The sequence below is a fragment of the Azolla caroliniana genome, unplaced genomic scaffold (genome assembly GCF_043228905.1).
Source record: "Azolla caroliniana isolate FFs.n. ecotype wild unplaced genomic scaffold, voAzoCaro1.0.p SCAF_299, whole genome shotgun sequence".
Classification (NCBI taxonomy): domain Eukaryota; kingdom Viridiplantae; phylum Streptophyta; class Polypodiopsida; order Salviniales; family Salviniaceae; genus Azolla; species Azolla caroliniana.
The window spans coordinates 6,676-32,730 of NW_028230734.1; the positions used below are offsets into that span (position 1 = coordinate 6,676).

General features: G+C 36.8%; 4 protein-coding genes across 4 annotated transcripts; all 4 read left to right on the plus strand.

Annotated features, from left to right (window-relative positions):
• The first annotated feature begins 1,392 nt into the window (after positions 1–1,392).
• On the plus strand, positions 1,393–4,631 carry LOC147848609 (serpin-ZXA-like). The gene is made up of 2 exons (XM_087338317.1): positions 1,393–1,934; positions 3,545–4,631. The coding sequence occupies exons 1-2, from the start codon at positions 1,482–1,484 to the stop codon at positions 4,328–4,330; spliced, it is 1,239 nt and encodes a 412-aa protein (XP_087194443.1). The 5' UTR covers positions 1,393–1,481; the 3' UTR covers positions 4,331–4,631.
• A 3,117-nt stretch (positions 4,632–7,748) lies between these two features.
• LOC147848610 (serpin-ZXA-like) lies at positions 7,749–10,972 on the plus strand. Its single transcript, XM_087338312.1, has 2 exons — positions 7,749–8,293; positions 9,886–10,972. The coding sequence occupies exons 1-2, from the start codon at positions 7,856–7,858 to the stop codon at positions 10,669–10,671; spliced, it is 1,224 nt and encodes a 407-aa protein (XP_087194438.1). The 5' UTR covers positions 7,749–7,855; the 3' UTR covers positions 10,672–10,972.
• A 3,117-nt stretch (positions 10,973–14,089) lies between these two features.
• Positions 14,090–17,313, plus strand: LOC147848611 (serpin-ZXA-like). Its single transcript, XM_087338313.1, has 2 exons — positions 14,090–14,634; positions 16,227–17,313. The coding sequence occupies exons 1-2, from the start codon at positions 14,197–14,199 to the stop codon at positions 17,010–17,012; spliced, it is 1,224 nt and encodes a 407-aa protein (XP_087194439.1). The 5' UTR covers positions 14,090–14,196; the 3' UTR covers positions 17,013–17,313.
• Positions 17,314–20,615: 3,302 nt separating this feature from the next.
• Positions 20,616–24,014, plus strand: LOC147848612 (serpin-ZXA-like). Its single transcript, XM_087338311.1, has 2 exons — positions 20,616–21,317; positions 22,928–24,014. Exons 1-2 carry the CDS (start codon positions 20,865–20,867, stop codon positions 23,711–23,713), a joined length of 1,239 nt encoding a protein of 412 aa, XP_087194437.1. The 5' UTR covers positions 20,616–20,864; the 3' UTR covers positions 23,714–24,014.
• The last annotated feature ends 2,041 nt before the right edge of the window (positions 24,015–26,055 follow it).

Below are 26,055 nucleotides of genomic sequence, written 5' to 3' on the forward strand. Positions count from 1 at the left end.
TACCGATGATGTATATGACATTTATTGTAGTTTTTGTTCATTGATAAAAGTTAGCATATATAGTTAGTTGAACTTCATTATAATATTGATGGATTTTCAGCATTTATAAATCTACTGTTTTTTCATGTTTTTATCACAAGAATCCTGCTGTAATGTTGGAAGTACATAAAAAAGTATCGTTGGAAACATATAAAATTTGATCATACAACTAAAATTTTCATGTACTTTTATAGTTGAACTTCTTAATTATTGCAGCAATGGAAACTGAAACCTAGAGCCTTCAAGTTTATAGTCATTTGATTGTCAATACCTGAAACAAGCATATGTTCATTATCTCAAATTTGAGTTGTATGATCAAATTTTACATGTTTCCAAGGATACTTTTTTATGTAATCTCTCAACTACACAAACTAATGTAAGTAAAATCCATTTATCTCCAAATAGGAAAGCTTGTTTACCAAAATGCTTATTCAAATGGATTTTACTAGTTCCAAGGTGTGTGACGTGTCAATTGAGAACCGTCAACAAGTGGATTGAATAAATGCCCAAGCATAGAAAGAAAGAAATATGCATAGATATGAATGTATGCAGATGTCCTAATTCTATAATTAGATAGACTATACTCATACTTGCTGGTTGCCTCTAAATCCATGTCTACAATCCCAGCTCTTTTAGAATATAGTTGATATTGTCTGGCTAGCCATAAGCATCCACGTAGAAAGTCGATGTTCAAAGTGAAGTAATCAAATTATTTTTTATTCAACAGATTTCATGATTGTTGGTCTAGAAGGTCAGCCTTATAGATGGGGGATTATTCGTTTCAACAAAGTCTTCATATCTATAGACGTTTTTCATGAGTCGTTAATCTGCAACTATTGAAAACACAAGAGCAAGGTTTAACTTTGTTCCCAACCCCATGGATCATCATTCTATCTTTCAATTGAAGGTGAGTGAAGATCATGGATGAGAATACACCATATTCGCCCCGAATGCTTCGATGCTGTTGGATCCTACAAAGAAGCCGACCTTGAAATATAATTTGACAATAGATCTCGTGATAGAAAAGGACCTTTTGCACCGAAGCATTATTAGGGGTATAAAATAAAGGGAACTTTAAGTAAAGTATAGGAGAGAATAAACAATAATAACATTGTAAGGACCATTACAAAAAGGCCAAGTTCGAATAATTGTCTTTTCATCCTTGAAGAATATGTGTCAGAGACATGGAGGGAGGCGGTGATTTCATGGTGCCAATCTTTGCTACACTCACAAACACAAAGTGGTAGATCTGTGAGATTGCAAAACTGCATAAGGAAGGAACAGGACAGGACAGACAGATAGATCGATAGATTCAGACAGACAGATTGATAGATAGATAGATAGATAGATAGATAGATCGATAGATTCAGACAGACAGACAGATAGATAGATAGATAGATTCAGACAGACAGACAGATAGATACAGAGAGAGAGAGAGAGAGATGGATATGAGGGCTCTCATCCATGATCACACAGATTTCCTCCTCCACTTCTTCCAACTAGCAGTGTCTGCTGCATCGGCTTCTTCTTCTTCTTCTTCTTCTTCTTCTTCATCATCGGCTGTGACGGCGATAGCGACAGGGCCACAGAAGAATGCTGCCCTTTCCCCAATCAGCATTTCGATAGTGATGGCCATGGTGGCCTCTGGAGCAAAGGGTCCCACACTCCAGCAGATACTGTCGACAATTAACCTCCCTTCCTCGGATACCCTCCGAGAGTTCGCTTCTCAGGTTCATGCCGTTCTCCTTGCCGATGCCACGTCCTTGGGTGGGCCTCTTCTTGAATTTGTGAACTCTGTGTGGGTTCAGCAAACCCTCCCTCTTAACCCCTCCTTCAGTGAAGTCCTCCATAGCAATTATGGTGTAGCTGTACACCCTGCTGACTTCTTGAAACAGGTAAAACCTTGTTTACATTTGTCCATTCACAGCGCTTCAAATCTCTCTAATTCCACATTGCAATAGACATATATCGTGGTCATGTCTCGCTAAGTCCATTGATTTATTTGACAAAGCTGCAAAATTGAAAACATGAGTTGTAGTCTGCCTAATGCTAAATCTATTTCTTAAGGAGTACTCTGAGAGACAGAAACAAGAAGATTCTGACTCTACCTTTTGCCTAATGTGAATAGTGCTTTTGAAATGTGGGTTAATGTGAATTAATCTCGGTCTCCCTCATATACCATGATTGTGGCAGAGAGATTATGATTAGAGGATATAATAGGCTTTATATAAGCTTGAAGCTCGAATGTTAAATAAGGACCCCCTGTAAAGGTAGAGTCGGATATAGCTCATAAGGGTTGAAATATTATTTCTGTACTACGACATAGTGTTAGGGATGTCAATTCCTTTGAGTTTAAACAGCAATGCTGTGAGATTCTTTTTTGGCTAACACAAATGATGTAGCTCACCATGATTTTCTATCGCCTTCTGTTACAATAATGCGGATACCAGTGCATATAAAGTTTTCAGTCTATAAGCATGGTTGTGATTCATCACATCACTACCATTTTCCACCAAGATAGTTGATGATTCTCAAGGCATTGCTGCTATCATTCAAAGAAGATCCCTATTTGTTGGATTGCAGAATGATAGTGATATTGATTGGTGAATTTAAGTTGCAAAAAAAGAATACATCCTCTTTTTTCTTAAGAGGGTATTCACAAAGGCACAAAAATGTTGGGACTCATAACTTGTAACGTGGAGGAAAAGAAGAAAGAATGATATCTGTTAAAAGCAATCATAAGCACTTGTAATCCAGTATAACTGTCTTTGCTGTGGCTTATAAGTGGAAATGAGAAATAGGAATAAGCATATTTTTTCTCAATTCTCATTGTAGAGTCTCACATTGTTAGATTAGAGACGTCAAAATTTCAGATGATTCATTCATTAATATTAGGCGGACATCCCCTAAAGGAAGTTTCTGGTATGATTTATCTCTCACAGATTAGAGTGTTAACTGTTGTGTCGGATCGCAAGATCAATATTTCCTTCTGGCCTATCATTCCATTATTTCCATGTGAGATGTCGGGTGTGGTTACCTTTATTTCAAGATTTTACAAGCACATAAAAATATTGCTCATGAAGATTCATCTTCATGTTGCATTACTTCAGAACAGTTGCATTTTAATACGATTAAAGATTCACAGATATAGAATCAGCTGATCAAATAAAATAATGACACAGAATATAGCCAGAAACAAAAAAAAAAAGGAAAAAACAAGACATGCTCTGGGATTCTATAGTAATATCTGTCACTATATATTTAGGGTTTTATTTATTTATTTATTTATTTATATATATATCAATAAATGTTTGATGGGATAGGTACATATAAAATTATACTATTACAATAAGCTGAAAACTTGATTCAAACCTTTATTGGCAGTTCCAAGTCACAGATTAATGTTTTCTCATGTGTTTGTGTTGAGTACCTGTGAGATAATATTTAACTGTGACATGTACAGCCTCAGATTACTTTGGTTTTGTATTTTTTTGTTTTGGTGCAGGCTGAGAAGAGTAGAGGTGAGATTAATGCATGGGTGAAGCAGGAAACTAAGGGCAAAATTGATGAAATCCTTCCTGTGGGTGCATTAAATGAGAACACTAAATTGGTCCTTGCAAATGCCTTGTATTTCAAAGGAACATGGCAAAAGAAATTTGAAACTTCTCAAACAAAAGATGGGGATTTCCATCTCCTCAATGGTGAAACCATCAGTATTCCCATGATGACGACAAAGAAGAAACAAGAAATATCTTCGCACGATTCCTTTAAAGTGCTCCGACTACCATATAGCAATGGTCAAGATGCGAGATCTTTCTCTATGTATATCATACTTCCAAATGAAAAGGCTGGTCTTTTTGCGTTGGAGAAAGGTTTAACTGTAGATATCCTTGAAAAAACTCTAGTGAAGGGTGTTGAAATTGATGTGGGCTCATTTAAACTACCAAAGTTCAAAGTTTCAGCAGGATATGAGGTGCCAGATACTCTAAAAGAAATGGGTATGAAATTGCCATTTTCAGATGAAGCTGACTTTTCAGGCATGGTGGACTCATCCAATGGTGGTCAAGCACTGTCTATTAGCAATGTGTTTCACAAGACATTTATTGAAGTAAATGAGGAAGGCACGGAAGCTGCGGCCGCAACAGCCGTGGTCAGTATGCCTCGGTCTGCTGTTCGCCGCTCATCGGAAGATTTTATTGCTGATCACCCTTTCATGTTTGTATTGAAAGAAGATATCACTGGCATCATAGTGTTTATGGGGCATGTTGTGAACCCTCTTTCTACCAGTTAATTTAACACCATCTGATATTTTCAGGCATGTTCATGTGAAAGCCATCTGCGAAGGGACATAGTCATTCACAAGAAACTGGAAATGGTGAAAGTGCAACTATATGACTTTTTGCTTAACTCAATATAGATTAAAAATGCAGTCAAGAGAATTTACTAATGAAGAATAACTTGACTTGTATTACTTTCAATTACTGTAGTGTGCATGACCAGATTATTGTCTTGGTTGTTAGTTCTTGTTGTTGGTATTCTAATAGTCAAAAAGTGCCCTTGACCTTGTTGAATAAATGAACAAATTCTTGATATCTCTTTGAAAAATTTGGAGTTGGCTTCATATTGGAATCAATAACATATACTTGAATAACAAACACTATTCAAGTGTCCTCATCAGATCATATGAATTCTTATAATAACATTTTACTGTCTTGGTTGTTAGTTCTTGTTGTTGATATTCTAATAATCAAAAAGCGGCCTTGACCTTGTTGAATACATGAACAAATTCTTGATATCTCTTTGGAAAATTTGGAGTTGGTGTCACATTGGAATCAATGACATATACTTTAGTAACAAGCACGATTCAAGCGTCCTCATTAGATCGTATGAATTCTTTTAATGATATTTTGGAGATTGGTAGTGAAACTGGGGTCACACATTGCAACTAAAGGAACAAGTAGATCATTGCTCATTTTGAGATGACAAGAGGGGACTAACATCTAAAGCTTACTAGTGTTTGATCAAGAATAAGGAATAACACAAGGAATAATATCAAGAACTCAAGAATAAATATGGAAGCAAGCAATTAGGGATAGATAAGCTAGTTTGAAATGTAGATTTGACCTACAAGTCCTTATTATATCCTGATTCCCCATCATTGACACGAACATGTTTGTCAACGAGTTGCAAGATGTGAACGTGGAGGAATGCAAAAGTTTACATTGCAATATTAGGTTTAAGTAGGACATACATGATCAAAAGTGTGATTTTGATGGTAAAATGCAAATGTTTACATTGCAATATTAGATTTAAGTAAGACATAATCAAAAGTGTAATCCTGATGGTAAATGGACAGGCTTTTTTCATTTGTAAGTATATCAAATTGGTTATATCTTTGTTGAAATCGAAATGATGACATTAAAACGTGTAGAAATTGGTGTTAGGTTCTCTTTTTCAATGTCTCTGTAACAATTATTATTGTATGATTTCTTTACTATGATGAAATTCAATCGAGTTTTTGTTGTTGTTTAGAGCATTTTGGTTGGTCTGTATTTGGGTTCGATACCTCATAAACTATTCGTATTTGAGCTACATTTTTTGCGTGAATCGATTTGTCATAAATCTAGAATGTAGGCATTATTCTTTTTTTAACTTTCTATAGCCATCTATGACCCTTCTTCCAAATGGAAGCCTATCATGAAGCTATGGAGCTTGTTGGAAGGGTCGAGATGACCAATGTCCTCCAAGAAAATGTAAAGAGTAAAAGCATTAAACCTAACCATACATAAGGGATCACAAAATTGTGTAAGATAAACTTGATTTATTCATATATAAATTCTTGTATAGTCTCCCTATCTCCTTAAATCGTGTACATCTTGGAGAATTGCTACTCCACATTCTTGTCGGTGAGCCCAGTGCACATTGGACTCTTGGAAACTTTGCCAACATCTAAAGCTATTGAATTGTGAGTTCTACCCCTCCCCTCACCTTTTATTGTTTCCAAATTTTATTTTATTTTATTTTTTCTAACCATCACCTCCCCCTTATTTTTCCTAATTTGATCTTCTACCCCTCCCTTTACTTTTTCATTGCCACTCTAACTTTACCCCTACCTTTCCCTAACTCACGCCAAGTATATGAAACGATTTGGGTGCGCTTGAATCGTTCTTGGTGATCTTTTCACTTCATTCCCACTTTGTCAATTTACTCTACCCCTGTCTCGTTCACTAATTTCAATCTACCCCTTTCCCCCGTCCTTTTTTCCAGAATTACATTCATACCCCTCCCTCTTTTAGTAAATTTCTCGTACCCCTCCCCCTTTCATTCTTCTTAATTTCACTCTACCCTTTCCTCCTCCACTTTAATTTCCAATATACCCTCCAATTCTTCCTACCCCCCTCCTTTTTTCAAAGATCTCCATACATTCTAACGTACTTCACCATCCCTAACTCCCACCTCACACACTTCTCTCTTACCCTTCCTCTCTCTTCCTCTCTCACACTCCCCTACATGTTTTTCAAATAACCCCAAAAAATCTTCTATCCCACACCAAATATATCAAACCCCATATCTCCTACATCATCAAATTTGAACACACACACACACACTATCTCCCTCCCTCTCTCTCTCTCTCTCTCTCTCACGCACACACACACACACACACATCCTTATCTTCCCTATATAAACCCCTCCAATTCTAAATGGTCTTGTGCACTGATGAGCTCCGTAGGAGCGAAACTTGTTTGCCACATCGACCATTTCTTTGTATTACTTTTTAAGTTTCTTAATATGAATTAGTCTTTGGTCTATTTCTCTCTCTCTAAACTTTGTACATATCTCTCTCTCTCTCTCTCTCTCTCTCTCTCTCTCTCTATAATTCTCACTCTTAATCTCACATTCACCCACCAATTGTATACCGTTCGCACTCCTTGTATTGACCTCACGGTCTAGAACTCACAATGCATAGATATGAATGTATGCAGATGATCTAATTCTATAATTAGATAGACTATACTCATACTTGCTGGTTGCCTCTAAATCCATGTCTACAATCCCAGCTCTTTTAGAATATAGTTGATATTGTCTGGCTAGCCATAAGCATCCACGTAGAAAGTCGATGTTCAAAGTGAAGGAATCAAATTATTTTTTATTCAACGGATTTCAGGATTGTTGGTCTAGAAGGTCAGCCTTATAGATGGGGGATTATTCGTCTCAACAAAGCCTTCATATCTATAGACGTTTTTCATGAGTCGTTAATCTGCAACTATTGAAAACACAAGAGCAAGGTTTTAACTTTGTTCCCAACCCCATGGATCATCATTCTATCTTTCAATTGAAGGTGAGTGAAGATCATGGATGAGAATACACCATATTCGCCCTGAATGCTTCGATGCTGTTGGATCCTACAAAGAAGCCGACCTTGAAATATAATTTGACAATAGATCTCGTGATAGAAAAGGACCTTTTGCACCGAAGCATTATTAGGGGTATAAAATAAAGGGAACTTTAAGTAAAGTATAGGAGAGAATAAACAATAATAACATTGTAAGGACCATTACAAAAAGGCCAAGTTCGAATAATTGTCTTTTCATCCTTGAAGAATATGTGTCAGAGACATGGAGGGAGGCGGTGATTTCATGGTGCCAATCTTTGCTACACTCACAAACACAAAGTGGTAGATCTGTGAGATTGCAAAACTGCATAAGGAAGGAACAGGACAGGACAGACAGATAGATCGATAGATTCAGACAGACAGATTGATAGATAGATAGATTCAGACAGACAGACAGATAGATACAGAGAGAGAGAGAGAGAGATGGATATGAGGGCTCTCATCCATGATCACACAGATTTCCTCCTCCACTTCTTCCAACTAGCAGTGTCTGCTGCATCGGCTTCTTCTTCTTCTGAATCATCGGCTGTGACGGCGATCGGGACAGGGCCACAGAAGAATGCTGCCCTTTCCCCAATCAGCGTTTCGATGTTGATGGCCATGGTGGCCTCTGGAGCAAAGGGTCCCACACTCCAGCAGATACTGTCGACAATTAACCTCCCTTCCTCGGATACCCTCCGAGAGTTCGCTTCTCAGGTTCATGCCGTTCTCCTTGCCGATGCCACGTCCTTGGGTGGGCCTCTTCTTGAATTTGTGAACTCTGTGTGGGTTCAGCAAACCCTCCCTCTTAACCCCTCCTTCAGTGAAGTCCTCCATAGCAATTATGGTGTAGCTGTACACCCTGCTGACTTCTTGAATCAGGTAAAACCTTGTTTACATTTGTCCATTCACTGCGCTTCAAATCTCTCTAATTCCACATTGCAATAGACATATTTCGTGGTCATGTCTCTCTAAGTCCATTGATTTATTTGACAAAGCTGCAAAATTGAAAACATGAGTTGTAGTCTGCCTAATGCTAAATCTATTTCTTAAGGAGTACTCTGAGAGACAGAAACAAGAAGATTCTGACTCTACCTTTTGCCTAATGTGAATAATGCTTTTGAAATGTGGGTTAATGTGAATTAATCTCGGTCTCCCTCATATACCATGATTGTGGCAGAGAGATTATGATTAGAGGATATAATAGGCTTTATATAAGCTTGAAGCTCGAATGTTAAATAAGGACCCCCTGTAAAGGTAGAGTCAGATATAGCTCATAAGGGTTGAAATATTATTTCTGTACTACGACATAGTGTTAGGGATGTCAATTCCTTTGAGTTTAAACAGCAATGCTGTGAGCTTCTTTTTTGGCTAACACAAATGATGTAGCTCACCATGATTTTCTATCGCCTTCTGTTACAATAATGCGGATACCAGTGCATATAAAGTTTTCAGTCTATAAGCATGGTTGTGATTCATCACATCACTACCATTTTCCATCAAGATAGTTGATGATTCTCAAGGCATTGCTGCTATCATTCAACGAAGATCCCTATTCGTTGGATTGCAGAATGATAGTGATATTGATTGGTGAATTTAAGTTGCAAAAAAAGAATAAAATCTTAAGAGGGTATTCAAAGGCACAAAAATGTTGGGACTCATAACTTGTAATGTGGAGGAAAAGAAGAAAGAATGATATCTGTTAAAAGCAATCATAAGTGCTCGTAATCCAGTTGAACTGTCTTTGCTGTGGCTTATAAGTGGAAATGAGAAATAGGAATAAGCATATTTTTTCTCAATTCTCATTGTAGAGTCTCACATTGTTAGATTAGAGACGTCAAAATTTCAGATGATTCATTCATTAATATTAGGCGGACATCCCCTAAAGGAAGTTTCTGGTATGATTTATCTCTCACAGATTAGAGTGTTAACTGTTGTGTCGGATCGCAAGATCAATATTTCCTTCTGGCCTATCATTCCATTATTTCCATGTGAGATGTCGGGTGTGGTTACCTTTATTTCAAGATTTTACAAGCACATAAAAATATTGCTCATGAAGATTCATCTTCATGTTGCATTACTTCAGAACAGTTGCATTTTAATACGATTAAAGATTCACAGATATAGAATCAGCTGATCAAATAAAATAATGACACAGAATATATAGCCAGAAACAAAAAGAAAGGGAAAAAACAAGACATGCTCTGGGATTCTATAGTAATATCTGTCACTGTATATTTATTTATTTATTTATTTATTTATTTATATATCAATAAATGTTTGATGGGATAGGTACATATAAAATTATACTATTACAATAAGCTGAAACTTGATTCAAACCTTTATTGGCAGTTCCAAGTCACAGATGAATGTTTTCTCATGTGTTTGTGTTGAGTACCTGTGAGATAATATTTAACTGTGACATGTGCAGCCTCAGATTTACTTTGGTTTTGTATTTTTTTGTTTTGGTGCAGGCTGAGAAGAGTAGAGGTGAGATTAATGCATGGGTGAAGCAGGAAACTAAGGGCAAAATTGATGAAATTCTTCCTGTGGGTGCATTAAATGAGAACACTAAATTGGTCCTTGCAAATGCCTTGTATTTCAAAGGAACATGGCAAAAGAAATTTGAAACTTCTCAAACAAAAGATGGGGATTTCCATCTCCTCAATGGTGAAACCATCAGTATTCCCATGATGACGACAAAGAAGAAACAAGAAATATCTTCGCACGATTCCTTTAAAGTGCTCCGACTACCATATAGCAATGGTCAAGATGCGAGATCTTTCTCTATGTATATCATACTTCCAAATGAAAAGGCTGGTCTTTTTGCGTTGGAGAAAGGTTTAACTGTAGATATCCTTGAAAAAACTCTAGTGAAGGGTGTTGAAATTGATGTGGGCTCATTTAAACTACCAAAGTTCAAAGTTTCAGCAGGATATGAGGTGCCAGATACTCTAAAAGAAATGGGTATGAAATTGCCATTTTCAGATGAAGCTGACTTTTCAGGCATGGTGGACTCATCCAATGGTGGTCAAGCACTGTCTATTAGCAATGTGTTTCACAAGACATTTATTGAAGTAAATGAGGAAGGCACGGAAGCTGCGGCCGCAACAGCCGTGGTCAGTATGCCTCGGTCTGCTGTTCGCCGCTCATCGGAAGATTTTATTGCTGATCACCCTTTCATGTTTGTATTGAAAGAAGATATCACTGGCATCATAGTGTTTATGGGGCATGTTGTGAACCCTCTTTCTACCAGTTAATTTAACACCATCTGATATTTTCAGGCATGTTCATGTGAAAGCCATCTGCGAAGGGACATAGTCATTCACAAGAAACTGGAAATGGTGAAAGTGCAACTATATGACTTTTTGCTTAACTCAATATAGATTAAAAATGCAGTCAAGAGAATTTACTAATGAAGAATAACTTGACTTGTATTACTTTCAATTACTGTAGTGTGCATGACCAGATTATTGTCTTGGTTGTTAGTTCTTGTTGTTGGTATTCTAATAGTCAAAAAGTGCCCTTGACCTTGTTGAATAAATGAACAAATTCTTGATATCTCTTTGAAAAATTTGGAGTTGGCTTCATATTGGAATCAATAACATATACTTGAATAACAAACACTATTCAAGTGTCCTCATCAGATCATATGAATTCTTATAATAACATTTTACTGTCTTGGTTGTTAGTTCTTGTTGTTGATATTCTAATAATCAAAAAGCGGCCTTGACCTTGTTGAATACATGAACAAATTCTTGATATCTCTTTGGAAAATTTGGAGTTGGTGTCACATTGGAATCAATGACATATACTTTAGTAACAAGCACGATTCAAGCGTCCTCATTAGATCGTATGAATTCTTTTAATGATATTTTGGAGATTGGTAGTGAAACTGGGGTCACACATTGCAACTAAAGGAACAAGTAGATCATTGCTCATTTTGAGATGACAAGAGGGGACTAACATCTAAAGCTTACTAGTGTTTGATCAAGAATAAGGAATAACACAAGGAATAATATCAAGAACTCAAGAATAAATATGGAAGCAAGCAATTAGGGATAGATAAGCTAGTTTGAAATGTAGATTTGACCTACAAGTCCTTATTATATCCTGATTCCCCATCATTGACACGAACATGTTTGTCAACGAGTTGCAAGATGTGAACGTGGAGGAATGCAAAAGTTTACATTGCAATATTAGGTTTAAGTAGGACATACATGATCAAAAGTGTGATTTTGATGGTAAAATGCAAATGTTTACATTGCAATATTAGATTTAAGTAAGACATAATCAAAAGTGTAATCCTGATGGTAAATGGACAGGCTTTTTTCATTTGTAAGTATATCAAATTGGTTATATCTTTGTTGAAATCGAAATGATGACATTAAAACGTGTAGAAATTGGTGTTAGGTTCTCTTTTTCAATGTCTCTGTAACAATTATTATTGTATGATTTCTTTACTATGATGAAATTCAATCGAGTTTTTGTTGTTGTTTAGAGCATTTTGGTTGGTCTGTATTTGGGTTCGATACCTCATAAACTATTCGTATTTGAGCTACATTTTTTGCGTGAATCGATTTGTCATAAATCTAGAATGTAGGCATTATTCTTTTTTTAACTTTCTATAGCCATCTATGACCCTTCTTCCAAATGGAAGCCTATCATGAAGCTATGGAGCTTGTTGGAAGGGTCGAGATGACCAATGTCCTCCAAGAAAATGTAAAGAGTAAAAGCATTAAACCTAACCATACATAAGGGATCACAAAATTGTGTAAGATAAACTTGATTTATTCATATATAAATTCTTGTATAGTCTCCCTATCTCCTTAAATCGTGTACATCTTGGAGAATTGCTACTCCACATTCTTGTCGGTGAGCCCAGTGCACATTGGACTCTTGGAAACTTTGCCAACATCTAAAGCTATTGAATTGTGAGTTCTACCCCTCCCCTCACCTTTTATTGTTTCCAAATTTTATTTTATTTTATTTTTTCTAACCATCACCTCCCCCTTATTTTTCCTAATTTGATCTTCTACCCCTCCCTTTACTTTTTCATTGCCACTCTAACTTTACCCCTACCTTTCCCTAACTCACGCCAAGTATATGAAACGATTTGGGTGCGCTTGAATCGTTCTTGGTGATCTTTTCACTTCATTCCCACTTTGTCAATTTACTCTACCCCTGTCTCGTTCACTAATTTCAATCTACCCCTTTCCCCCGTCCTTTTTTCCAGAATTACATTCATACCCCTCCCTCTTTTAGTAAATTTCTCGTACCCCTCCCCCTTTCATTCTTCTTAATTTCACTCTACCCTTTCCTCCTCCACTTTAATTTCCAATATACCCTCCAATTCTTCCTACCCCCCTCCTTTTTTCAAAGATCTCCATACATTCTAACGTACTTCACCATCCCTAACTCCCACCTCACACACTTCTCTCTTACCCTTCCTCTCTCTTCCTCTCTCACACTCCCCTACATGTTTTTCAAATAACCCCAAAAAATCTTCTATCCCACACCAAATATATCAAACCCCATATCTCCTACATCATCAAATTTGAACACACACACACACACTATCTCCCTCCCTCTCTCTCTCTCTCTCTCTCTCACGCACACACACACACACACACATCCTTATCTTCCCTATATAAACCCCTCCAATTCTAAATGGTCTTGTGCACTGATGAGCTCCGTAGGAGCGAAACTTGTTTGCCACATCGACCATTTCTTTGTATTACTTTTTAAGTTTCTTAATATGAATTAGTCTTTGGTCTATTTCTCTCTCTCTAAACTTTGTACATATCTCTCTCTCTCTCTCTCTCTCTCTCTCTCTCTCTCTATAATTCTCACTCTTAATCTCACATTCACCCACCAATTGTATACCGTTCGCACTCCTTGTATTGACCTCACGGTCTAGAACTCACAATGCATAGATATGAATGTATGCAGATGATCTAATTCTATAATTAGATAGACTATACTCATACTTGCTGGTTGCCTCTAAATCCATGTCTACAATCCCAGCTCTTTTAGAATATAGTTGATATTGTCTGGCTAGCCATAAGCATCCACGTAGAAAGTCGATGTTCAAAGTGAAGGAATCAAATTATTTTTTATTCAACGGATTTCAGGATTGTTGGTCTAGAAGGTCAGCCTTATAGATGGGGGATTATTCGTCTCAACAAAGCCTTCATATCTATAGACGTTTTTCATGAGTCGTTAATCTGCAACTATTGAAAACACAAGAGCAAGGTTTTAACTTTGTTCCCAACCCCATGGATCATCATTCTATCTTTCAATTGAAGGTGAGTGAAGATCATGGATGAGAATACACCATATTCGCCCTGAATGCTTCGATGCTGTTGGATCCTACAAAGAAGCCGACCTTGAAATATAATTTGACAATAGATCTCGTGATAGAAAAGGACCTTTTGCACCGAAGCATTATTAGGGGTATAAAATAAAGGGAACTTTAAGTAAAGTATAGGAGAGAATAAACAATAATAACATTGTAAGGACCATTACAAAAAGGCCAAGTTCGAATAATTGTCTTTTCATCCTTGAAGAATATGTGTCAGAGACATGGAGGGAGGCGGTGATTTCATGGTGCCAATCTTTGCTACACTCACAAACACAAAGTGGTAGATCTGTGAGATTGCAAAACTGCATAAGGAAGGAACAGGACAGGACAGACAGATAGATCGATAGATTCAGACAGACAGATTGATAGATAGATAGATTCAGACAGACAGACAGATAGATACAGAGAGAGAGAGAGAGAGATGGATATGAGGGCTCTCATCCATGATCACACAGATTTCCTCCTCCACTTCTTCCAACTAGCAGTGTCTGCTGCATCGGCTTCTTCTTCTTCTGAATCATCGGCTGTGACGGCGATCGGGACAGGGCCACAGAAGAATGCTGCCCTTTCCCCAATCAGCGTTTCGATGTTGATGGCCATGGTGGCCTCTGGAGCAAAGGGTCCCACACTCCAGCAGATACTGTCGACAATTAACCTCCCTTCCTCGGATACCCTCCGAGAGTTCGCTTCTCAGGTTCATGCCGTTCTCCTTGCCGATGCCACGTCCTTGGGTGGGCCTCTTCTTGAATTTGTGAACTCTGTGTGGGTTCAGCAAACCCTCCCTCTTAACCCCTCCTTCAGTGAAGTCCTCCATAGCAATTATGGTGTAGCTGTACACCCTGCTGACTTCTTGAATCAGGTAAAACCTTGTTTACATTTGTCCATTCACTGCGCTTCAAATCTCTCTAATTCCACATTGCAATAGACATATTTCGTGGTCATGTCTCTCTAAGTCCATTGATTTATTTGACAAAGCTGCAAAATTGAAAACATGAGTTGTAGTCTGCCTAATGCTAAATCTATTTCTTAAGGAGTACTCTGAGAGACAGAAACAAGAAGATTCTGACTCTACCTTTTGCCTAATGTGAATAATGCTTTTGAAATGTGGGTTAATGTGAATTAATCTCGGTCTCCCTCATATACCATGATTGTGGCAGAGAGATTATGATTAGAGGATATAATAGGCTTTATATAAGCTTGAAGCTCGAATGTTAAATAAGGACCCCCTGTAAAGGTAGAGTCAGATATAGCTCATAAGGGTTGAAATATTATTTCTGTACTACGACATAGTGTTAGGGATGTCAATTCCTTTGAGTTTAAACAGCAATGCTGTGAGCTTCTTTTTTGGCTAACACAAATGATGTAGCTCACCATGATTTTCTATCGCCTTCTGTTACAATAATGCGGATACCAGTGCATATAAAGTTTTCAGTCTATAAGCATGGTTGTGATTCATCACATCACTACCATTTTCCATCAAGATAGTTGATGATTCTCAAGGCATTGCTGCTATCATTCAACGAAGATCCCTATTCGTTGGATTGCAGAATGATAGTGATATTGATTGGTGAATTTAAGTTGCAAAAAAAGAATAAAATCTTAAGAGGGTATTCAAAGGCACAAAAATGTTGGGACTCATAACTTGTAATGTGGAGGAAAAGAAGAAAGAATGATATCTGTTAAAAGCAATCATAAGTGCTCGTAATCCAGTTGAACTGTCTTTGCTGTGGCTTATAAGTGGAAATGAGAAATAGGAATAAGCATATTTTTTCTCAATTCTCATTGTAGAGTCTCACATTGTTAGATTAGAGACGTCAAAATTTCAGATGATTCATTCATTAATATTAGGCGGACATCCCCTAAAGGAAGTTTCTGGTATGATTTATCTCTCACAGATTAGAGTGTTAACTGTTGTGTCGGATCGCAAGATCAATATTTCCTTCTGGCCTATCATTCCATTATTTCCATGTGAGATGTCGGGTGTGGTTACCTTTATTTCAAGATTTTACAAGCACATAAAAATATTGCTCATGAAGATTCATCTTCATGTTGCATTACTTCAGAACAGTTGCATTTTAATACGATTAAAGATTCACAGATATAGAATCAGCTGATCAAATAAAATAATGACACAGAATATATAGCCAGAAACAAAAAGAAAGGGAAAAAACAAGACATGCTCTGGGATTCTATAGTAATATCTGTCACTGTATATTTATTTATTTATTTATTTATTTATTTATATATCAATAAATGTTTGATGGGATAGGTACATATAAAATTATACTATTACAATAAGCTGAAACTTGATTCAAACCTTTATTGGCAGTTCCAAGTCACAGATGAATGTTTTCTCATGTGTTTGTGTTGAGTACCTGTGAGATAATATTTAACTGTGACATGTGCAGCCTCAGATTTACTTTGGTTTTGTATTTTTTTGTTTTGGTGCAGGCTGAGAAGAGTAGAGGTGAGATTAATGCATGGGTGAAGCAGGAAACTAAGGGCAAAATTGATGAAATTCTTCCTGTGGGTGCATTAAATGAGAACACTAAATTGGTCCTTGCAAATGCCTTGTATTTCAAAGGAACATGGCAAAAGAAATTTGAAACTTCTCAAACAAAAGATGGGGATTTCCATCTCCTCAATGGTGAAACCATCAGTATTCCCATGATGACGACAAAGAAGAAACAAGAAATATCTTCGCACGATTCCTTTAAAGTGCTCCGACTACCATATAGCAATGGTCAAGATGCGAGATCTTTCTCTATGTATATCATACTTCCAAATGAAAAGGCTGGTCTTTTTGCGTTGGAGAAAGGTTTAACTGTAGATATCCTTGAAAAAACTCTAGTGAAGGGTGTTGAAATTGATGTGGGCTCATTTAAACTACCAAAGTTCAAAGTTTCAGCAGGATATGAGGTGCCAGATACTCTAAAAGAAATGGGTATGAAATTGCCATTTTCAGATGAAGCTGACTTTTCAGGCATGGTGGACTCATCCAATGGTGGTCAAGCACTGTCTATTAGCAATGTGTTTCACAAGACATTTATTGAAGTAAATGAGGAAGGCACGGAAGCTGCGGCCGCAACAGCCGTGGTCAGTATGCCTCGGTCTGCTGTTCGCCGCTCATCGGAAGATTTTATTGCTGATCACCCTTTCATGTTTGTATTGAAAGAAGATATCACTGGCATCATAGTGTTTATGGGGCATGTTGTGAACCCTCTTTCTACCAGTTAATTTAACACCATCTGATATTTTCAGGCATGTTCATGTGAAAGCCATCTGCGAAGGGACATAGTCATTCACAAGAAACTGGAAATGGTGAAAGTGCAACTATATGACTTTTTGCTTAACTCAATATAGATTAAAAATGCAGTCAAGAGAATTTACTAATGAAGAATAACTTGACTTGTATTACTTTCAATTACTGTAGTGTGCATGACCAGATTATTGTCTTGGTTGTTAGTTCTTGTTGTTGGTATTCTAATAGTCAAAAAGTGCCCTTGACCTTGTTGAATAAATGAACAAATTCTTGATATCTCTTTGAAAAATTTGGAGTTGGCTTCATATTGGAATCAATAACATATACTTGAATAACAAACACTATTCAAGTGTCCTCATCAGATCATATGAATTCTTATAATAACATTTTACTGTCTTGGTTGTTAGTTCTTGTTGTTGATATTCTAATAATCAAAAAGCGGCCTTGACCTTGTTGAATACATGAACAAATTCTTGATATCTCTTTGGAAAATTTGGAGTTGGTGTCACATTGGAATCAATGACATATACTTTAGTAACAAGCACGATTCAAGCGTCCTCATTAGATCGTATGAATTCTTTTAATGATATTTTGGAGATTGGTAGTGAAACTGGGGTCACACATTGCAACTAAAGGAACAAGTAGATCATTGCTCATTTTGAGATGACAAGAGGGGACTAACATCTAAAGCTTACTAGTGTTTGATCAAGAATAAGGAATAACACAAGGAATAATATCAAGAACTCAAGAATAAATATGGAAGCAAGCAATTAGGGATAGATAAGCTAGTTTGAAATGTAGATTTGACCTACAAGTCCTTATTATATCCTAATTCCCCATCATTGACACCAACATGTTTGTCAACGAGTTGCAAGATGTGAACGTGGAGGAATGCAAAAGTTTACATTGCAATATTAGGTTTAAGTAGGACATACATGATCAAAAGTGTGATTTTGATGGTAAAATGCAAATGTTTACATTGCAATATTAGATTTAAGTAAGACATAATCAAAAGTGTAATCCTGATGGTAAATGGACAGGCTTTTTTCATTTGTAAGTATATCAAATTGGTTATATCTTTGTTGAAATCAAAATGATGACATTAAAACGTGTAGAAATTGGTGTTAGGTTCTCTTTTTCAATGTCTCTGTAACAATTATTATTGTATGATTTCTTTACTATGATGAAATTCAATCGAGTTTTTGTTGTTGTTTAGAGCATTTTGGTTGGTCTGTATTTGGGTTCGATACCTCATAAACTATTCATATTTGAGCTACATTTTTTGCATGAATCGATTTGTCATAAATCTAGAATGTAGGCATTATTCTTTTTTTAACTTTCTATAGCCATCTATGACCCTTCTTCCAAATGGAAGCCTATCATGAAGCTATGGAGCTTGTTGGAAGGGTCGAGATGACCAATGTCCTCCAAGAAAATGTAAAGAGTAAAAGCATTAAACCTAACCATACATAAGGGATCACAAAATTGTGTAAGATAAACTTGATTTATTCATATATAAAATCTTGTATAGTCTCCCTATCTCCTTAAATCGTGTACATCTTGGAGAATTGCTACTCCACATTCTTGTCGGTGAGCCCAGTGCACATTGGACTCTTGGAAACTTTGCCAACATCTAAAGCTATTGAATTGTGAGTTCTACCCCTCCCCTCACCTTTTATTGTTTCCAAATTTTATTTTATTTTATTTTTTCTAACCATCACCTCCCCCTTATTTTTCCTAATTTGATCTTCTACCCCTCCCTTTACTTTTTCATTGCCACTCTAACTTTACCCCTACCTTTCCCTAACTCACGCCAAGTATATGAAACGATTTGGGTGCGCTTGAATCGTTCTTGGTGATCTTTTCACTTCATTCCCACTTTGTCAATTTACTCTACCCCTGTCTCGTTCACTAATTTCAATCTACCCCTTTCCCCCGTCCTTTTTTCCAGAATTACATTCATACCCCTCCCTCTTTTAGTAAATTTCTCGTACCCCTCCCCCTTTCATTCTTCTTAATCTCACTCTACCCTTTCCTCCTCCACTTTAATTTCCAATATACCCTCCAATTCTTCCTACCCCCCTCCTTTTTTCAAAGATCTCCATACATTCTAACGTATTTCACCATCCCTAACTCCCACCTCACACACTTCTCTCTTACCCTTCCTCTCTCTTCCTCTCTCACACTCCCCTACATGTTTTTCAAATAACCCCAAAAAATTTTCTATCCCACACCAAATATATCAAACCCCATATCTCCTACATCATCAAATTTGAACACACACACACACACACTATCTCCCTCCCTCTCTCTCTCTCTCTCTCTCTCTCTCTCTCTCTCTCTCATAGGTCATATTTGACCTCCGAAGACGATAATATAATCTATCTATCTATCTCTCTCTCTCTCTCTCTCTCTCACGCACACACACACACACACACATCCTTATCTTCCCTATATAAACCCCTCCAATTCTAAATGGTCTTGTGCACTGATGAGCTCCGTAGGAGCGAAACTAGTTTGCCACATCGACCATTTCTTTGTATTACTTTTTAAGTTTCTTAATATGAATTAGTCTTTGGTCTATTTCTCTCTCTCTAAACTTTGTACATATCTCTCTCTCTCTCTCTCTCTCTCTCTCTCTCTCTCTCTCTCTCTCTCTCTCTCTATAATTCTCACTCTTAATCTCACATTCACCCACCAATTGTATACCGTTCGCACTCCTTGTATTGACCTCACGGTCTAGAACTCACAATTCTTTGTGCATCTCTCTCTCTCTCTCTCTCTCTCTCTCTCTCTCTCTCTCTCTCTCTCTCTCTCTCTAATTCTCACTCTTAATCTCACATTCACCCACCGATTGTATACCGTTCGCACTCCTTGTATTGACCTCACGGTCTAGAACTCACAATGCATAGATATGAATGTATGCAGATGATCTAATTCTATAATTAGATAGACTATACTCATACTTGCTGGTTGCCTCTAAATCCATGTCTACCATCCCAGCTCTTTTAGAATATAGTTGATATTGTATGGCTAGCCATAAGCATCCACGTAGAAAGTCGATGTTCAAAGTGAAGGAATCAAATTATTTTTTATTCAACGGATTTCATGATTGTTGGTTTAGAAGGTGAACCTTATAGATGGGGGATTATTCGTCTCAACAAAGTCTTCATATCTATAGACGTTTTTCATGAGTCGTTAATTTGCAACTATTGAAAACACAAGAGCAAGGTTTTAACTTTGTTCCCAACCCCATGGATCATCATTCTATCTTTCAATTGAAGGTGAGTGAAGATCATGGATGAGAATACACCATATTCGCCCTGAATGCTTCGATGCTGTTGGATCCTACAAAGAAGCCGACCTTGAAATATAATTTGACAATAGATCTCGTGATAGAAAAGGACCTTTTGCACCGAAGCATTATTAGGGGTATAAAATAAAGGGAACTTTAAGTAAAGTATAGGAGAGAATAAACAATAATAACATTGTAAGGACCATTACAAAAAGGCCAAGTTCGAATAATTGTCTTTTCATCCTTGAAGAATATGTGTCAGAGACATGGAGGGAGGCGGTGATTTCATGGTGCCAATCTTTGCTACACTCACAAACACAAAGTGGTAGATCTGTGAGATTGCAAAACTGCATAAGGAAGGAACAGGACAGGACAGACAGATAGATCGATAGATTCAGACAGACAGATTGATAGATAGATAGATAGATAGATAGATAGATAGATAGATCGATAGATTCAGACAGACAGACAGATAGATAGATCGATAGATTCAGACAGACAGACAGATAGATACAGAGAGAGAGAGAGAGAGATGGATATGAGGGCTCTCATCCATGATCACACAGATTTCCTCCTCCACTTCTTCCAACTAGCAGTGTCTGCTGCATCGGCTTCTTCTTCTTCTTCTTCTTCTTCTTCTTCATCATCGGCTGTGACGGCGATAGCGACAGGGCCACAGAAGAATGCTGCCCTTTCCCCAATCAGCATTTCGATAGTGATGGCCATGGTGGCCTCTGGAGCAAAGGGTCCCACACTCCAGCAGATACTGTCGACAATTAACCTCCCTTCCTCGGATACCCTCCGAGAGTTCGCTTCTCAGGTTCATGCCGTTCTCCTTGCCGATGCCACGTCCTTGGGTGGGCCTCTTCTTGAATTTGTGAACTCTGTGTGGGTTCAGCAAACCCTCCCTCTTAACCCCTCCTTCAGTGAAGTCCTCCATAGCAATTATGGTGTAGCTGTACACCCTGCTGACTTCTTGAAACAGGTAAAACCTTGTTTACATTTGTCCATTCACAGCGCTTCAAATCTCTCTAATTCCACATTGCAATAGACATATATCGTGGTCATGTCTCGCTAAGTCCATTGATTTATTTGACAAAGCTGCAAAATTGAAAACATGAGTTGTAGTCTGCCTAATGCTAAATCTATTTCTTAAGGAGTACTCTGAGAGACAGAAACAAGAAGATTCTGACTCTACCTTTTGCCTAATGTGAATAGTGCTTTTGAAATGTGGGTTAATGTGAATTAATCTCGGTCTCCCTCATATACCATGATTGTGGCAGAGAGATTATGATTAGAGGATATAATAGGCTTTATATAAGCTTGAAGCTCGAATGTTAAATAAGGACCCCCTGTAAAGGTAGAGTCGGATATAGCTCATAAGGGTTGAAATATTATTTCTGTACTACGACATAGTGTTAGGGATGTCAATTCCTTTGAGTTTAAACAGCAATGCTGTGAGATTCTTTTTTGGCTAACACAAATGATGTAGCTCACCATGATTTTCTATCGCCTTCTGTTACAATAATGCGGATACCAGTGCATATAAAGTTTTTAGTCTATAAGCATGGTTGTGATTCATCACATCACTACCATTTTCCACCAAGATAGTTGATGATTCTCAAGGCATTGCTGCTATCATTCAATGAAGATCCCTATTTGTTGGATTGCAGAATGATAGTGATATTGATTGGTGAATTTAAGTTGCAAAAAAAGAATACATCCTCTTTTTTCTTAAGAGGGTATTCACAAAGGCACAAAAATGTTGGGACTCATAACTTGTAACGTGGAGGAAAAGAAGAAAGAATGATATCTGTTAAAAGCAATCATAAGCACTTGTAATCCAGTATAACTGTCTTTGCTGTGGCTTATAAGTGGAAATGAGAAATAGGAATAAGCATATTTTTTCTCAATTCTCATTGTAGAGTCTCACATTGTTAGATTAGAGACGCCAAAATTTCAGATGATTCATTCATTAATATTAGGTGGACATCCCCTAAATGAAGTTTCTGGTATGATTTATCTCTCACAGATTAGAGTGTTAACTGTTGTGTCGGATCGCAAGATCAACATTTCCTTCTGGCCTATCATTCCATTATTTCCATGTGAGATGTCGGGTGTCGTTACCTTTATTTCAAGATTTTACATGCACATAAAAATATTGCTCACGAAGATTCATCTTCATGTTGAATTACTTCAGAACAGTTGCATTTTAATACGATTAAAGATTCACAGATATAGAATCAGCTGATCAAATAAAATAATGACACAGAATATAGCCAGAAACAAAAAAAAAAAGGAAAAAACAAGACATGCTCTGGGATTCTATAGTAATATCTGTCACTATATATTTAGGGTTTTATTTATTTATTTATTTATTTATATATATATCAATAAATGTTTGATGGGATAGGTACATATAAAATTATACTATTACAATAAGCTGAAAACTTGATTCAAACCTTTATTGGCAGTTCCAAGTCACAGATTAATGTTTTCTCATGTGTTTGTGTTGAGTACCTGTGAGATAATATTTAACTGTGACATGTACAGCCTCAGATTACTTTGGTTTTGTATTTTTTTGTTTTGGTGCAGGCTGAGAAGAGTAGAGGTGAGATTAATGCATGGGTGAAGCAGGAAACTAAGGGCAAAATTGATGAAATCCTTCCTGTGGGTGCATTAAATGAGAACACTAAATTGGTCCTTGCAAATGCCTTGTATTTCAAAGGAACATGGCAAAAGAAATTTGAAACTTCTCAAACAAAAGATGGGGATTTCCATCTCCTCAATGGTGAAACCATCAGTATTCCCATGATGACGACAAAGAAGAAACAAGAAATATCTTCGCACGATTCCTTTAAAGTGCTCCGACTACCATATAGCAATGGTCAAGATGCGAGATCTTTCTCTATGTATATCATACTTCCAAATGAAAAGACTGGTCTTTTTGCGTTGGAGAAAGGTTTAACTGTAGATATCCTTGAAAAAACTCTAGTGAAGGGTGTTGAAATTGATGTGGGCTCATTTAAACTACCAAAGTTCAAAGTTTCAGCAGGATATGAGGTGCCAGATACTCTAAAAGAAATGGGTATGAAATTGCCATTTTCAGATGAAGCTGACTTTTCAGGCATGGTGGACTCATCCAATGGTGGTCAAGCACTGTCTATTAGCAATGTGTTTCACAAGACATTTATTGAAGTAAATGAGGAAGGCACGGAAGCTGCGGCCGCAACAGCCGTGGTCAGTATGCCTCGGTCTGCTGTTCGCCGCTCATCGGAAGATTTTATTGCTGATCACCCTTTCATGTTTGTATTGAAAGAAGATATCACTGGCATCATAGTGTTTATGGGGCATGTTGTGAACCCTCTTTCTACCAGTTAATTTAACACCATCTGATATTTTCAGGCATGTTCATGTGAAAGCCATCTGCGAAGGGACATAGTCATTCACAAGAAACTGGAAATGGTGAAAGTGCAACTATATGACTTTTTGCTTAACTCAATATAGATTAAAAATGCAGTCAAGAGAATTTACTAATGAAGAATAACTTGACTTGTATTACTTTCAATTACTGTAGTGTGCATGACCAGATTATTGTCTTGGTTGTTAGTTCTTGTTGTTGGTATTCTAATAGTCAAAAAGTGCCCTTGACCTTGTTGAATAAATGAACAAATTCTTGATATCTCTTTGAAAAATTTGGAGTTGGCTTCATATTGGAATCAATAACATATACTTGAATAACAAACACTATTCAAGTGTCCTCATCAGATCATATGAATTCTTATAATAACATTTTACTGTCTTGGTTGTTAGTTCTTGTTGTTGATATTCTAATAATCAAAAAGCGGCCTTGACCTTGTTGAATACATGAACAAATTCTTGATATCTCTTTGGAAAATTTGGAGTTGGTGTCACATTGGAATCAATGACATATACTTTAGTAACAAGCACAATTCAAGCGTCCTCATTAGATCGTATGAATTCTTTTAATGATATTTTGGAGATTGGTAGTGAAATTGGGGTCACACATTGTAACTAAAGGAACAAGTAGATCATTGCTCATTTTGAGATGACAAGAGGGAACTAACATCTAAAGCTTACTACTGTTTGATCAAGAATAAGGAATAACACAAGGAATAATATCAAGAACTCAAGAATAAATATGGAAGCAAGCAATTAGGGATAGATAAGCTAGTTTGAAATGTAGATTTGACCTACAAGTCCTTATTATATCCTAATTCCCCATCATTGACACAAACATGTTTGTCAACGAGTTGCAAGATGTGAACGTGGAGGAATGCAAAAGTTTACATTGCAATATTAGGTTTAAGTAGGACATACATGATCAAAAGTGTGATTTTGATGGTAAAATGCAAATGTTTACATTGCAATATTAGATTTAAGTAAGACATAATCAAAAGTGTAATCCTGATGGTAAATGGACAAGCTTTTTTCATTTGTAAGTATATCAAATTGGTTATATCTTTGTTGAAATCAAAATGATGACATTAAAACGTGTAGAAATTGGTGTTAGGTTCTCTTTTTCAATGTCTCTGTAACAATTATTATTGTATGATTTCTTTACTATGACGAAATTCAATCGAGTTTTTTTTGTTGTTTAGAGCATTTTGGTTTGTCTATATTTGGGTTCGATACCTCATAAACTATTCATATTTGAGCTACATTTTTTGCGTGAATCGATTTGTCATAAATCTAGAATGTAGGCATTATTCTTTTTTTAACTTTCTATAGCCATCTATGACCCTTCTTCCAAATGGGAGCCTATCATGAAGCTATGGAGCTTGTTGGAAGGGTCGAGATGACCAATGTCCTCCAAGAAAATGTAAAGAGTAAAAGCATTAAACCTAACCATACATAAGGGATCACAAAATTGTGTAAGATAAACTTGATTTATTCATATATAAATTCTTGTATAGTCTCCCTATCTCCTTAAATCGTGTACATCTTGGAGAATTGCTACTCCACATTCTTGTCGGTGAGCCCAGTGCACATTGGACTCTTGGAAACTTTGCCAACACTAAAGCTATTGAAAATTAAAAAAAAGTCAAGCAAGAGATATATGTGAATCAATGTAAGTTATCTATATCACATACCTTACGATACATGCAAAGGGATGACATTGGGCAATATTGTGTAACTCATATTATTTTTGTCATTGCATGCATTGTAACCTTTGAGCAAAGAATATATTTGTGTTAAGGTTAATAACATTGGATGTTAATGTGGAAATCTCATTTTGGACAATGTGCCAAATGATATGCTATTTGAGGAACAATCCCCCAAGCCAAAAATAGTGGATAACAGTCTTGTTCCTAAATAGATTGTATAAAGAAGAAGGTGTGGAGGGGAAATTACCAAACGTTATTTGGTGTATACAAGTGTCCGTAGAGGCCTTTCAATTGGAACACACCATATTGACTTAAGTAAGATTTTACTAAGATTATTACTAGAGCATAATTTGATGTTTAGAATCAAACTACGACAAGGAAATATTGTTTTGTTTCAAGGTTAAGGTCTTGTATTTTTTTCCCTATCTTAAGTGGACCAATCGCAACTCACAAATAATGGGAGAGAACATTGAAATAAAAACACCATCACGTCGCTTGGGTCCTTGTGTTCATGGAAGGATCATTGTTCCAACACCTTGCAAGTGCAATATGCCACCTCTTCACGTGCCACTCTGAGAAGCATTATATTAAGGT

Coding starts and splice junctions, on each gene's coding strand:
- LOC147848609 (XM_087338317.1), top strand. CDS start 1,482: ATGGATATGAGGGCTCTCATCCATGATCACACAGATTTCCTCCTCCAC. Junction 1,935..3,544: donor CTGCTGACTTCTTGAAACAG/GTAAAACCTTGT, acceptor GTTTTGGTGCAG/GCTGAGAAGAGTAGAGGTGA.
- LOC147848610 (XM_087338312.1), top strand. CDS start 7,856: ATGGATATGAGGGCTCTCATCCATGATCACACAGATTTCCTCCTCCAC. Junction 8,294..9,885: donor CTGCTGACTTCTTGAATCAG/GTAAAACCTTGT, acceptor GTTTTGGTGCAG/GCTGAGAAGAGTAGAGGTGA.
- LOC147848611 (XM_087338313.1), top strand. CDS start 14,197: ATGGATATGAGGGCTCTCATCCATGATCACACAGATTTCCTCCTCCAC. Junction 14,635..16,226: donor CTGCTGACTTCTTGAATCAG/GTAAAACCTTGT, acceptor GTTTTGGTGCAG/GCTGAGAAGAGTAGAGGTGA.
- LOC147848612 (XM_087338311.1), top strand. CDS start 20,865: ATGGATATGAGGGCTCTCATCCATGATCACACAGATTTCCTCCTCCAC. Junction 21,318..22,927: donor CTGCTGACTTCTTGAAACAG/GTAAAACCTTGT, acceptor GTTTTGGTGCAG/GCTGAGAAGAGTAGAGGTGA.